The following is a 15,163-nucleotide window of genomic DNA, read 5'->3' as shown; positions in this document are numbered from 1 at the left end:
AGGTTCTGACTAATACTTAAGTCAAAACATAGGACATTTCTTCAGTATTATTAAGGTGGTCTAATGTGTTTTAGAAACATATATCTCCACAATGAAACACAGTTTCTTCAAGGTCTGTTTTTTTTTTTTTTTTTACTTTACCCTTGAGGCTTTCCAAACAACAAATAGATGTGTCAGCAAAATACCTTTTCTGATGACTTGGTCTGTTATTTCAGATAAGTAAGTTCATCTGTGCAAAAACTAAATGTGTTCCAGGATACAGAGTTATGCATTTAGTTCATTTATCTGACATAATAGTGGAAACTTTTGCACATCCAGTAAGAAAAAAACTCACTCCTTCCTATACTTTCAACAATCCTTTCTCTTTATCTTCCTCTCATTCTCTTAAATAACCCCAATTTACCCTTCTCTCCCCATGTCTGTTCTCCTAACAAGCCCCACTGTCCCACCCATCTACTGTTTTTTATGCTGTGTGTGTGTGTGTGGGGGTGCGTGGGTGTGTGTGTGTGTGTGTGTGTGTGTGTGTGTGTGCGTGTGTGTGTGTGTGTGTGTGCGTGTGCGTGGGTGTGTGTGTGTGTGTGTGTGCATGGAGAAGGAGTCTTAGAAGGCGGGCCATTGATTTGTTAGTTGATTCAGCAGCTCATGGAGCTCATTGTACTCAAAAGGCCCTACAGCCCAGCTGGACTCAACAAGAAGCAAGAACTCTCTTTCAAATCTCTCAACTCCTCTCTCGTCCCCTCCCCCCTTTTCGTTGCACTCCACTCCCCAACCCACTCACACATAATCCTCCAACTCTTACCCAGAGTAATCCCCAACTCACCAAACTTTATTTTTCTTTTACGAACATAAACCCACTTAGTTTGTTTACAGCCAAGACTTGTTGATTTACCAAATGAACGCATGGAACGGGGTTATTTTTTTAAGGCGCAAATGTCCTGTTGCCCTCGTTTCTAATGTTGGTAAGCCAACAAACATTACATGTGGTATTACTAATATACAGTGGGTATGGAAAGTATTCAGATCCCTTTAAAGTTTTCACTCAGTGTTTCATTGCAGGCATTTGCTAAAATAAAAAAAGTTTACATTATTCCCCCTGAATGTACACTCAGCATCCCATCTTGGCAGAAAAAAACAGAAATGTGAAAATGTTTGCAAATTTATTAAAAAAGAAAAACTGAAATATCACATGGTCACAAGTATTTTTGACCATGTGACATGCATGTTACACCAGGGGTCAGAAACAACCCAAGTAATTCACATATACAAGTAAAATTAAAGCAAATTAGTCCATAAGTGAAGTGTTGGGCATACTAAGATATTCTTTAATTTGTGACACTCTTTCCATTTCAAAAGGAAATCAGAGCAGAAAGATGGCTGACCACATACTTTAGGGTATATAGATCTGACCAATGGGACACACACTCATGTCTGGGACGGTTTAACACACACTTTCAGGCATTAACAAACACAAGTATGCCCACGCATATGCACACAGAGACACACACTCTTAATGGGGACCAGTTGGCTGGGGTAAAACAAAGCTTTTTGGATGGCTTTGTTCTCAGCTGATCACATCTTTTCGAGGCGGCTTAGAGGTCTGAGTTGAAGTATTAGAGACGTTTTTAGTAGAAAGAACATTTAAAGACACAGCAGAATGCTTTTCAAATGTTACATTCATTTTTCTTTGACAATTTTAATGTGCTGACTGAAAAAAAAAATATATTGAATAGCCTCATACTTTGAAATGTTGTCACAATCATAACATTGTTTATTTAATTGTAAAGTGAGTTCCCATTTTCTCCCATGATGCCTATGCTCCTTAGTATGAGTTGTTGCAAACTGAAATAGTCCTCACAACGTTTGAGACAACTGTTTGTGAGCATGAAGCTTGTGAGCACGCTCCTGTAAATTCCCTGTAATGCCAGAGATCTGATAGTTTCCCTCCTAGTGAACCTGTCTGGATGTGTCTGTTCTGCCTTTGTAAAAACAAGCCTTCTCGCCTCTGATGGTGGTGAGATTAGGTTTTCTGTGGCTTCTAGTTAGCCACAGGGCTAACTAGAAGTCCTGTGGTGTTTTTCCAAGTCTGGATTGCAGGTTTATAGCCAGTGGAAGCTCCTAGGTACACTGATGTCAAATTTTAACCTGTGATAATATGTATTTCCTTTGCCAAAGTTCCAAGACAGAAAAACAAACACGTCTGTGTGTGAAAGTGTGACTTATATTTTCATGGCTCTGCTCAGCTGCAGTGGAAATTTTCACACATCTGCCTTTGCCTTTGAAATCAAAGACGTTGCTTCCTTTCATCTGTCTCAGACTGTTAGGCTGTCTCCAGAGGCAGTCGTTCCTAACCATATGTCCAGGTGTCTTCTTATCTGCCTGTTTTCTTCTGTTTCTGTCTGGTGTGAGACTACACACTTCTACATTTCTTCAGTCTATTTAATGTAGCTCTTTGTTTTCAGGTTTCTTGGTGTGGCAATGCTGTTATATGCATGGGACACCTTCTTTGAGACAAAAAAGCTCAAAAATATACAGTCATATATTGGCTTATCTCAAAATCAGTAAAAAAAAAAGCATATGCAGTAATATTTTTTTTTTCTGTGGCTACAATGTAGCTTAACACCATCAGGGTGTAAATGTGGGAATGTATAGGATAATTAACTACAGACTTGATAAAGCACTATACAAATACAGGTCACCATTGTTTTGGCAACGCTATGCTAACTCAATTATAGGAAGAACTACTAACTTGGCAGTCGATGACACTCGAGAAAGACGGTAAGCTACAAATGATCATTAATAAAAAAAAAACATCTGGTTGTTTATGAATATTAATTGAAAGTTGGGTGGAAGGAAAAAGTGTGGCAGAAAAGGAACACTAGTAAAAGGGGAAATCAGGAGCCCTTTCGGTGATTTTGAAGCAAGAGCCCATCTGAGATATTCACAAATCAAACCTGTATTCACCACACTGAAATGTATATCGCACAACTGACTGCAACTTCTTCATTCACTGTGCTAAGCACACTTGTGGACGGGGATAATGAGAAAAAAGATATGTTTTGCCTTTTTGTTTTTTAAGATTAAATAAAATGTTGCATCTGGAAATTCAGAGATGATTTGAGTCATGTTCAATGCTGCTGTTAGTCCACTGTGTTTTGTGGCACTTCTTGCTTCCTCCTGCCATCTTCCAGTAGGACTCGGCTGTTTTCAGTTATTGGTGTCTAAACTAATAACCACAGTTTCAACGTGTTTGATTGCGCAGCAAAATGGGCTTAGAGAATCTATGGAGTTCTGTGAGATCCCAAATCTAACAATGCAGATGAGCTGAAAGTTCCTATTAAATCAACCTGGGTTTCCTCAATATCTCAACAGTCTCCTTCATATGAACTCCGGAAAAGTAAATAAACACATAATTTTGTCCAACAAGTTTTGCTTCTTGAATCAAAGCAGATCGCTGATTTGGTGTCCTGCATACGTTCAGACTCCAGTGGGAGGAGCCAAACGGCGCTGTTAGGTTTTAAATCCACACGTGGTCTCCGTCTCAGGGCTTGTTTAGCAGCAACGACGCACTGCTGAAAACTTCTGACGAAACTCATGCCAGCGCACTGCACACGTCCGCCGCAGCAGGGGTAAACTGGACCACACAGAGGCGAGAATGCCATCTCACCCTCTCAACCAGTTTTCCGAGCTGGAAGACATAATGAGCAAGGTAAACGAAACAGGGGGGCGGAAACGCGCAAAAGAAAAGTTGAGCGGAGGACAAGTTGGTTAGCTAAAACTCTGGAGGGTGCTAACATTAGCTTTTTAGCTGCTCCACGAACTCTACAAATAGTTTACTTGGTTGTGTCTTTGCGTTTTCCTGCCTTGCGTTGCAGAAAGGTTGTTTTCGGGGTCGAAGGCCGGTTTTAGTCCTATTGCTGTTGATTGTTTTGTCTGCTAACTATAAGCTAAGTAGTCGGAGCGTTGTGGCGCCTGTTCAGAAACTTCTTCATAACAGCGGCCTATCATCAAACTCTCTGAGCGACATTCTTCCAACTTTTCATGCTTAATATAGCGCTCAAACTATTCCCCGCCTTTTCAGACCGAATCTGAAGTAAAGTGGCCGACTTAAAGAAGTAACTCCCAAAAAAGAAAAGTTTATTCAAAACGGCAAACTTGGGATTTTTTCTCTTCGTATTGGGCTGCAGTCACTGTGCGCCTGTTCATATTTCGGCTTTGCTTTTATTGTAGCTCGTTTTAAGCTTCATAACCAAACTTCTGCGTTTCTTTAAGCTTATGTGCAGAACAGCAGCAAATACCTATGGTGATTTAAAAACTACTCTGAAAATGTTTGTTTTTCCTTTGGCTTTACAAACCATCCATTACATTCGACTTTGGCTTGTATTAATAACGTTTGTTGATTATTAAGACAACAACCTGGTTCTCCTGTGCACATTTCTTTTAGCAGAGGTGACTGTGATCAGCTTTTATAATCTTTGATTCTGATTTAAACGGCATAGTTTAAAAAAAAAAAAAAAATCAGATTTGTTGTCTTTTAACCACCCAGTCGCTGGTCAGGATGGAGCATCCACAAATCATCCAGTTCCAGATATAAGCTAATTTCTTGGTCCATCTCTGCTGAATGCACAATGTAAAACAAGAATATTTCTTTCTTTCTCAATTTCTGACCTCCTTTCGTACTGAAGTGGGGCAGTTATTAGTGTTTCCTTTATAGCAACTGGCACTAATAAACTGGTGAAGTTTTGGCTTCAACTCTGACCTGAGCCAGAGGAAAGAACTGGAGCTGGAGGTAGGCTCATGGAGTAAAGCAACCAATCAAAGTGATTTGATCACCGTGTTCGAAATTCTATCTAAGCACAGCCTCAATTGAGACAAAATGCAGTAAAAACACCAAACCTAACAAGGGGAAACATTTGGATCATCTCAGGCGCAGCATCAGCCCTCTGATCCCGCAGGAGATCAATTTAATTTTAAAGCTGCATCGAGCTGCACCTGGAGTGATTTTTCTCCAGGAAGACCCATTTGTAACTCCGTTCTTCCACATTGTTTGTCTTTTAATATCCTCGGATGACGTTAATAAATTTAGCTTCAGATGCTGTTTAAATGCTTCCCGCAGGTAGTGATCACAGCTGGTCACCTTTGGGTTCAGGACACCATTAACAGGTTGAGATACTCAATAAGAAGGATTAATGTGGATGTGTATGCATCATCTCTCTCTGCACTGTGGTTGTTCATAAAAATATTAAAATAACACAGAAAAAGCACAGATGTAGTGTCATGGATACAGAGTGACTGCTTTGTGGAAGGAAACCTTATTGGAGATCTGGTAGTGGAGCCTTTTCAGCTGACACCTATATATTGTTTACAGATGTTCTCCTTGCTCCGAGGCCTGTTGGTTGTAGGTTATTGATCACAAGGTTTCAGGGGATTTAACACTAGTTGTTAATTCAGCTGCACAGGGATACGTGCCCTGCTGCTAGAAGCTGTCGGGACAGTTGGCTGTGGTGCATTTCCTACATCTGCACAGCTACAGCAGCACTTCACTGCTCACTGCCTCACCTTCTTTACCAAGTAAACCAAGACAGGCTATTGGTTAATACTTAAAAAGTGCTTTACATCAACACTTTTATGGTGTTATTTTTCTAGTTGCTATAATGACTTGCCTCTTAACTGCCATGGAGTAGTAGCTGAATAACTTTAAAGAAAAAAAATCCAAAAGGTTTGCAAATATTTACTTTATAGAAATATTAATTAAAGCAGCGTGAAACTCTTCTAACTACAGCGATGAACTGGTTTCTGAATAAAAGTGTTTACCCTCTAAATGTCAAATGAGAACACTAACATTTTCACTAAGTTTTTATATTGAACTAAAGGTGCATACTGAGAAATCTCTGGTTTTAGTATTTCATTTTTTTTTTTTTTTTTTTATAATAATAAAAAGTCTAAATTTGGCAAAATTAGAAAATGCATTGCATTTATAATAGATTTTTATGATAGAAATTTGAGTCTAAAAAAAGTACGAAACGCGTTAAAAGGTCATTGCCATGCATCCTGGCTGTTGAGTGCTAGATGCAAGCATAGCAATGAAAAGCCGAGTGTTGGCAAAAGGTTGGATGCCTGTACATAATCAACCAAATCTAACATTTTGTCTATGACTTAATAAGCTAATGCACGCATCGATCAACCATTCCATGCTCTTCATTTTGATTAGCAGATGTACCCAGCTGGTCAAATGCATATTAAGAAGATACAGTAACATATCTGCTGTTGATGTTCAATGTAGAAAGAAAAACCTTCAGATTTTTTATGTTTTTGACCTGCTAATTTGTTTTAAAATTGGAAATGTACCAACTCTGATCTGTGGCTGAGTGAATTGAATTGTGCACATCAAGGATGTTTGCTGTTGAAACACAACAATGGGTTAAAACCCTACGTAATGATTTCCAAAGGCATTGAATGCAGCTGTAAAGTAAAGAACTGATTTTTAAGTTTAGGTCTGCTTCTTCTGTGCGAAATCATTTTGGGTGAAAGTAAACAAAAACAAAATTGTAAGGATTTTCAGCCCAGATCATTCAGACTGCCTCAAATCGGAAAACTTGATCTTAAACAGGGTCAAAGTAGGGGTAATGTTGTGGTTAAACATTTTAACATGTTTTCTTCCTCTTTTTTTTTTTTTTTTTTTTTTTTTTTTTTTTACAGCATTTTCTCAGTCTTGACCTTGGAGAGCAGAACAGACCGTCCCCCTCTGTGAACCTGGCCATGACTTCTCCAGGTTACGCCGGCGATCTGTGCAGAAGTTCCTCGTTCTCTCTGTCCAGCCTCCCCGCTGACTCATCAGACGGCCTGTTTCTGGCCTCCAGCCAATGGGGGCAGCCATCAGAAAGCCTGTCGCCCTCCCAGCTTGCTGCTAACTCCAACCAGTGGGGAAAGTTTGGTTTTCTCTCCCAACGCTCTGTCAGCCTGGTGGAGACGAGGAGCATGCCGGCGGCAAGCCTAGACTGGCCCAGCACTGAACTGAAGACGTCCCAAAGCGACCTGAGCCCCACCGCCTTGCAAGCCGCTGGCTCTTCGTCATCCAGCTCCTCGTCGCGCTACAAAACCGAACTTTGCAGATCTTTCACAGAGAACGGCCTGTGCAAGTACGGCGGGAAGTGCCAGTTCGCCCACGGCCCGGAAGAGCTACGCGATCTAAACAGACATCCTAAGTACAAGACTGAGCCTTGTCGCACCTTCCACACCATCGGCTTCTGCCCGTACGGGATCCGCTGTCACTTTATCCACAACAATGAGGAGGAGAAGAAGCCCACCTTTTCCCGCTCGTCCTCGTCGTTCTCCTCCACCCTTAACGTTTCTCAACAGCCAGCAGGCTCCTCCTCTTCCTCGTCCTTGCGCTCTCACCGGCCACCTCTGGTCAGGCAGAGTTTTAGCTTTGCCGGCTTTCCTTCCGCTCCTCAGCATGTCCTCCAGTCAGTCCTGACCGGCCACACGCCTCCCCCTGTTGCCCCCACTGCCACCTCGTTTACATGCGGCTCATCAGGCTCCCCTGCTTCCTGTGCCGACATCACCGACCTCCTCTCCAGCGCCTTTCTGGAGATGGACTCCGCCTTCGAGGCGTCCGGCATCCAGCAGTGCCAGCCCTCGGCGGGCCACGTTGCCCAAACCGACCTGCGCTCCCCCTTTCTGCCTTCCCCCGACTCAGGCTACTCCCCCAGTGGACTGTCGCCCACCAGCTCACCCTCCCTCCGACAGAGCCCCAGCAGCACCGACCATCTCCTGGGGTCGCTTGGCGCCCGCTCTCTGTCTTATACCTCCCTGTCAGATCAGGATCAGGACGGCGGCAGCTCCACCAGCTCCCTCAGCAGCTCCGAGTCGTGCGGGGGGAGCAACGACAGCAACGGGAAGCGCTTGGCGGTGTTCAGCCAGCTCTCTGTCCCATAGGATTGCTGCTGGCTTCTGCCTAAAAGCAGCAGAGGTCTTTGAAATGAAATGTTCTCACCTTTAACTTCAGTATATTTTCGCCTGACTGACACATAAGACGTTCTTTACAAACTGTGTGGCATTAAAGGAGACGAGGACTTGATGGCAGACTCAAAACACTTTATAGAGATTTCCCTGTCTAGATTTATGTGGCTAAATTATTACCCCAACATGCACAAGCCACACTGATGCGTAAACTAAAGCATACATATCACCGTAGTAGTTTTACATCAACAAATATGCTTTTATTCTTTACGTAAATAGTTTATATGTGCCATGAAGACAAACGGCCAAACAAAAAAACCAAATCAGTGTGATACGATTGATTTGCTAAACCGCACAATCATTCACTTGTCTAAATGTTTCATGAATGGTTTGCAGTATGTGACAAAGCCAAAGAGGACATGTTTTTGCAGCTCAGACTTCCTAATTACGGTCAAACAAATGGTGGCCAATGTTCAGGAGTTTGCTCCAATAACTGTACACAGTATTGTTTATAAGCTTGTGAAATAGTTTTGTTTTTTTTCTTTGTAAATGTGCAGTCTGAGGTTATGTTTAGATTACTGGCCTTAAACCTGTAAGTCAGAGGGTTGTCTGTTTTCTTTTTTTTTTTTTTTTTTCTTTTAAACTATGTGCCTGTAATGTTTTTATCGGGTCCTGTTACGTTGTTGAGCCAAGATTCTGATTTGTTTGGAGAGATGGAAATGGAGTCTCATCCTTTTTTCTTTTTTTTTTTTTCTTGGAAGCATTAATTCAAACTGTCTTGGTATGTGTTGCCAGCTTGTGGGCGCTAGTTGCAGGCCTAACCAGCAAGTCTAAGCTACAGTTTGAAGCATAAACGAGATGCCAGCTATTGGCATTTGGCTTTAACATATTTAAATCAAATCCTTCTTAACAGCTCTCGTCAAACACCTCCATTTTAGGTGCTAATGGTGTTTTTTGAATTGATCTTTGACACAGACGTTGCTATTAGTGAGTCTTTGTTTTTCTTTTTATGTTGTCTTTCTTGCTCTCGTCCACGGGTGCACCGTTACATCTTCATCAAATGTTTTAGTGATTCTCGTCTTGTTGCATCTCTCCATCATCCAGTGTTAATCCTTGCTGTTACGGCTTCATTCTGTTCTCCTGATAAGATCCACTTGAAATGTGTCCGTTGCCTTACTGAATTAGATCCGGCATACTGTAGAGGTTTAGAGTACGTATGCTTAGTGTTCTAGAAACATTACTCGGCTGTATTTTTTTTTTTGTTTTTGTGTGTGTGTGTGTGTGCGTGTGTGTTTACAGTAGTTGGTTAGACGAACAGGCGTCGTGACGTTCCTGGTCTATTTAAGAATCGCCTTTTTCGTCGACAAGTTTGAGACCTGTTTAGAGATAAAGGTGAACATCTTTAGTAAATTAATTTCTTTAATTTATTTTAACGTATTTATAGAGGACTTCTCAGTTAATGCTTGTATCGAGTTTAATATATTTGGGTTTCTTCTGCCTTTTTCTACTGAAAATAAAGTTTTTCTTTTTTTAAAAATAGCTTGTTTCTTTGTTTCTCACTTAACAGATATGCTAACAAGGCAGAACGTATGATTTCCGTTTGCTCCATCTTTTTGCATAATCTACATCTGTGTTGACTTTGTTGCAGAACTGCGTGCATCTGCAGCCATTCACACGTTTTTAGGTGCAGCAGGAAGGAAGGAAGGAAGGAAGCAGGAAATGACTTAACTGTCATATCTGGTTTTCACTGTTGACTGCATTTCTCCAGTGACCACGAATGGTTTAGGTTCAAATATAAAGATTAAGAGTAGAATGAAAATTTACATTGTCTTAAATTTTAGATCTATAATTGACTTACCACTATTGGTCACATTATAAAGTTGTCTGTGAGCATCAAGCACAAAATGTGTATTCATTGAACATTTAATTCTTAAATTAGAAGATTTTTCTTTTTAAATACATTTTGCTTAAATGTTGTCGTGAGACATGTTTTTACTTTTTTATACTACATCTCACTTTTAAAGGTGAGATATACAGCATGCAGTTAGTGCACATTATATTTTTTTTCTTGCCAAAGTGCATATTATGAAGTAAAAAGAGCACAAGTTAAAACAAACCTGGATAGCTGGTGAAGATGACTACCATGATGGTTTCAAACTGTTAATCTTGGCATTTTAAAACAACCAAATACTCACTTTGAATCCACTGTTAAGTTTTATATGTGTCTACAGATGCTTTCCTACTGAGCTTCTGTAGCAAAGGATTATGTGTGAGCAGGAAGGAAAATGGTGCATGGTGTCCCCCAATGTAAATGCAACTATATTAATTTGAATTTACTATATACACGAGTCGATATGTGGAAATCTTTTTTGCTCCAGTTAAATCTCTTAAGTTTTTGTCTCTGGTAGCTTCGCAAAATAAAAAAAACAAAACATTTTTGTCAGGGATTTCTGCATCTTCCTCAACATTAAATCTTTTGATGCAGGTTTTCTTTGAGGCTAACAGTGTAACTTTGTCATTTTTAGCTGAGCACCTTCTCCCACAGGCTTTCTGTGTTCCTTGCATGCAAAGACAAAAGCGTCATCTTGCAGGTTTCTTTCAGCATTGGCTTTCTTTATTCCATCTGTACAATTCGAAATCAAACAGCCAAAAAGATGGAATATGTGAAAGTGAAACAAGAAAAGGGTTTATTGTGAGATTCACCTCAGGTAACTCAAAAACTACAACTTGAAATGTTCTTATAGGCAAAAAAATAAACCAATGAATGAAGAATATTGCTAAGAATGATAAACTGTTATTCATACTATACAACAGAGCTGAATGTTACAATATACATTATATAAAACAGTCTATTAGAATGAGGGAATATTGCACACTGTTCACATAATAGTGGTATTGCACTCGTTACACTGCATGAGTATAAAGGTGTAGCAGCAGTAAGAGTGAAAAAGCATTTTACAGTAAGTAACCAAATTAACAAGAAGATAACAGTAAGTTAGAGTCATTTAAACCCATGTGTTCAAACAGTTCAAATGTGTAGTAACACTACTATGTGTAGTGCGAGTGAAATCTTTGATGGTCTCTTGGTAGATCTGCTGAGGCAATAGGGAGTTCTTGAAGAGTTGGGAGTTTAGTCCCGGTGATTTCCTATGCTGACCTCACGACTCTTGGTAATATGTAGTGGAATTGCCACTGAACTGAGACGCTGCAGTTCAGTGTAGAAAGTTCAGCAGATGGACGGGTTTCTCTTTTCAGCCTTCTGAAGTGTCATACAATTAAATTATAAAAAAGAGGTTTTCTATGTCTGCCTTGGTGATTGTGTGAATTTTTACTATGTCAAAAATTCTGCAAAACAGTTAAATAATGGTTATGATAGGTAGCTTCCTATTTAATATTACACTATGAGATGGATACATCCACAGTGGAGCTGTTAACCACAACACTAATGATTTTAATAATTTTGAAAATTTATGTGAAATAAAATGAAAATTATTTTTCCAGCTTTTATGTTTTTTCTATCAACACACCAAGAAAACCAGAAAATGAGACCGCCCATACCGAATAACTTCCAGTTTAGAGAGAAGAACTGGATGTACAGTTTAGATTTACAAAGATCAAGAGAAACGGATAAAACTTCACGTAGTTTCCAAATAAGCATTAGTTTAGTAATTATAACTGGGGAAATTTTTACAACTAAAACAAATTGCTATCATCAGTGAGACATACGGGAAACAAATGCACTGGATTAGACAAATCATTTTTATATTCAAGAAATAAGTGTTCCCAAAATGGATCTTTGTGGGATCCCAGGACTTACAAGAAATTGTTGATCAGGATAATTATAAAAGCCAGAGGAGTATTTTTCCTTCAGAAGTGTAAGGTGAGAGATTCTGCAAAACTTTGTGATTTACCGTATTAAATGCCTTTTTCTTCCCCACAATGAACTAAAACTCAATTTGCAGATTGTATGATTAATGGCTGTCATATCAACAATCTTTTCCAACTAAGCTGAGGATTTTCCTAGACTCTCCAGGGACCTCAAGGCTGTTCTTTGATTAATGCATTCTTTATCCAGCCAATTAGTTTACGTGCTTAGTTGTGCCATACTTTCATTTTCCAATGACTGCACTGCGCGTTAAGCCCGGGGATACGGTTTTACAACCTGCTTTTAACTTCTGCACAACTTTCCCAACCTCTCTGCTGTGTTCCTTGATCTTCATGATGTCGTTTGTTCATTAATGTTCTCCTGAGGTCTTCACAGAACAGCTGCTTATACTGAAGATCCATTACACACAGGTGGAATATATATCAATTAGTTAACTTCTGAATGCGATAGTTTTAAACAGGAGGATCGGATTAAAGAGCAGATATAGAGGTGGAGTAGATATGAAACAGATGAAAACCTTTCAGATTTTCACTTGTAAACATTTTGGAAATCCATGTAACACATCCGTTCCTACACACAATTATGCATTTGTCTCTGATGGTTTCTAACGTAGCATAACCCAATATAACATCTTGTGATTCTGTCATAACAGGATACAGAGAAGCTCAGGATGTGTAAGAATGTTTATTCTGGTATTACTGCCACTTACACCCCTTTCCACTTTCTTCCTGCTCAGCTGTGTGAGGTGTGACCTGGTTTAGTCTTCTCTAGTCTAATGACCAAAACATGATTGTGGATTTTTTTTTTAAGTTTTCAGTTTTCAAATATTTTTGGTTAGAACTTGGCAGAGGCTAACGCGGCACAAAATGTATAAAATGTACAGGTGCCTATCATTCAGATAATGGTCTTCTTAAGGATCCTCATTACTGACTCACAAGAAGTCTTTATTTTTTTCCTCATACATGCACACACTCGAGCTCTATTATCTAGTCTCTACAGCAGCAGATGGGTTGGCCTTCCTGGGAGTGATTGGTTAGCGGTGCAGGGTTTAGAGGCATGTGTGTGCTTGTATGGGTATGTGGCATTGTTTCCTAGAGACATTATCCCACACTCCTGCGCTGCGGGACAGAGGAAAGGCAGGCAGATGGCTGCATTCAGGTCCACCACAGGTCAACATATGGGCCATGGAGACAAAGTTTGTGTTTGTGTGTCTGTGAGCCTGAGCATCCCACCATGCATGAGTGGAAGAAGTTGAATGAAATAAGAAAGTGGGGGAAAAAAAGGTAAGGGTTGGGGGGAAGATAAAAACTGGTGAGAAAAGAGTTGTGGGAGAGTTGGAGAGGAAGAAACTTTGTGTCTTCCCATGAGATAATGCAAATTAAGCCCAGCAATATGGGTGCATGAGGACTTGTTACTATTAGCTCAGAGTGAGACTCATTTTCATTTCCCAAACTCAAACAGTTATCACATCTGGAGAGATTTTCTTCAGTGTTGTTCCAGCCAATCCCAACTCATATGATTAAATGGAAATCAGGTGTGGGGAAAAAAAGCAAACAAAAAACAAGGTAGGTGCACAAAAGCATGACAATCTGTTGCTATCTCATTACCATGTTGCTGCCATTAAATTTTTTGGAGCTCAGTCATTTCAATGTTCTAGGACTTTGTTTTAGTTAAAAATTGCAAAAATAAATAAATAAACTGTAGCAATCCGGTTGCATAAATGTACCCACCCTTAAAGTAATGCTTAGTATTCACACTTCTGTGGTAGGAAGATGTCAGCATCAAACATTTCCCTGCTTTGCCTTGGAAAGTTCCCCAAATCTCTCAAATTGTGAAGACAACTTAATTTTTTCTTCTGTTGATTTTTATGAATGTTTGGTTCACTGTGCAATATAAAAATCTGTCTTCATTTTTCAGCTTTCTAATCACCTGGATTATTATTTTTTTTTGTCAAAGCTTATTTGTGTCAGTTCCTCCTTTAGAAAAGTAATCATGATGCTGTCACCAACATAGTTCACTGTGTGGGCTGTGCTTTTGGCAACGTTGATAGTTGTGTCAAACTTGTGTTTTTGACAGTCGACGGTGGTGACAGCAGTAGCAGTTTATCCTAATCGGAGTGATAACCGAAATTCACACAAGGTTTTGGGAAACTTTAGCAAGATCTGGATGTTTTGTTTGAAATGCAAGACTGTACTCTAAAGTCCAGATATATGGGGAATATCAGAGATTGCTGACTTCTACTTCTTTTGTATCACTATTAATTGATGGCATACTCCAAAAGGTCTGATTGCTCAACATGATTTAAATAGGTGATTTAGCAAAGTAGTAGTCTCAGGGGGGGAACCACTTAATCAAGAAAATGCTAAACTTTTAAAGAGAGATACACGCTCCTTGTTGTCAGAAATAAACAGGTCAACGAGTAATTTTTCAGTCTGGACAGCATATTTCTTTGTACTTGTCTGGTGAACGTTAGTTACAGAAACATGAACGGTTCTGAGCGCAGCTCTTGAGCCCCCTACGTCCAGGCCTCCCTCTGTTCAGGCTCCTTGCTGAGTCTTTTGGGCGACACAGGGGAGGGGAGCAAAGACGTGTAGGAAAGGAGACAAAATGTCCCTGCTGAACTGTAACTATTGTCCCTCAGTTTCACAGGAAGAATCAGTCTCCATATAACCCTACTTCTCAGCAGAGGAATTTGTTTGCAGGTGAAAGGAAACACTCCCTGAAGACCACAATTACACCTCTGTCACCTTTTTCTGTTTCCTTCTCCTAACCCTCTGCTTCCAAGAACCTCCAATGAAAGTCTCTTTTCTTCCTTTCTTCTTCCTACAGCCTCCTTTCAGGCTCTCCGTTTTCTCCATCTATTTTTCTATTTAGCCCACTCTCCTAATCTCCTCCTCCACCAACTTTCTAAAACTCTACCCCCTCTCAGTCTTTCTCTAATCCCTCCTCCTGATTATTTCCCTCCTCTCAAGAGAGGATTTGGGCTGTTTAATGGGTTGCAACGAACAGAAAAAGACTGAGCTTAGCTGCATAGAAATACAGACGACTAACTGAGATTCCTAGCCTGTTTTTTTCCTCCTCCTCTGGATTCCTATGGTTGAATAAAAGTTTCATAAGGGTTACATTACACTGTGCAGATTTACAGGTGAAAAATAACTATTTATGGTTTATTCAGCAATTTTCCTTAACTTCTCTTGAAAACTTGAGATAGCTCAAGCACACTTGTTTTTGAGACGGGAACAAACCAGAGCTATGAGAGCAATTTGAGACGAGAGGTAGTCAAGTAATAAAATCTTTGTCATCCACACGTACAATTAA

General features: G+C 40.0%; 1 protein-coding gene across 1 annotated transcript; it reads left to right on the top strand.

Annotated features, from left to right (window-relative positions):
- The first annotated feature begins 1,014 nt into the window (after positions 1–1,014).
- LOC103474517 (zinc finger protein 36, C3H1 type-like 1) lies at positions 1,015–9,511 on the top strand. The gene is made up of 2 exons (XM_008425557.2): positions 1,015–3,706; positions 6,697–9,511. Exons 1-2 carry the CDS (start codon positions 3,653–3,655, stop codon positions 7,933–7,935), a joined length of 1,293 nt encoding a protein of 430 aa, XP_008423779.1. The 5' UTR covers positions 1,015–3,652; the 3' UTR covers positions 7,936–9,511.
- The last annotated feature ends 5,652 nt before the right edge of the window (positions 9,512–15,163 follow it).

Source organism: Poecilia reticulata, linkage group LG13 (assembly GCF_000633615.1).
Source record: "Poecilia reticulata strain Guanapo linkage group LG13, Guppy_female_1.0+MT, whole genome shotgun sequence".
Lineage (NCBI taxonomy): Eukaryota > Metazoa > Chordata > Actinopteri > Cyprinodontiformes > Poeciliidae > Poecilia > Poecilia reticulata.
Note: the sequence above shows the minus strand (reverse complement) of the source record. Positions and strands in the feature narration are given on the sequence as shown.

Bases quoted from the DNA above. Each gene is read 5' to 3' on its own strand.
- LOC103474517 (XM_008425557.2), top strand. From the start codon at position 3,653: ATGCCATCTCACCCTCTCAACCAGTTTTCCGAGCTGGAAGACATAATG. The intron at 3,707-6,696 runs GTAAACGAAACA...TTTTTTTTACAG, and splicing joins TGGAAGACATAATGAGCAAG to CATTTTCTCAGTCTTGACCT.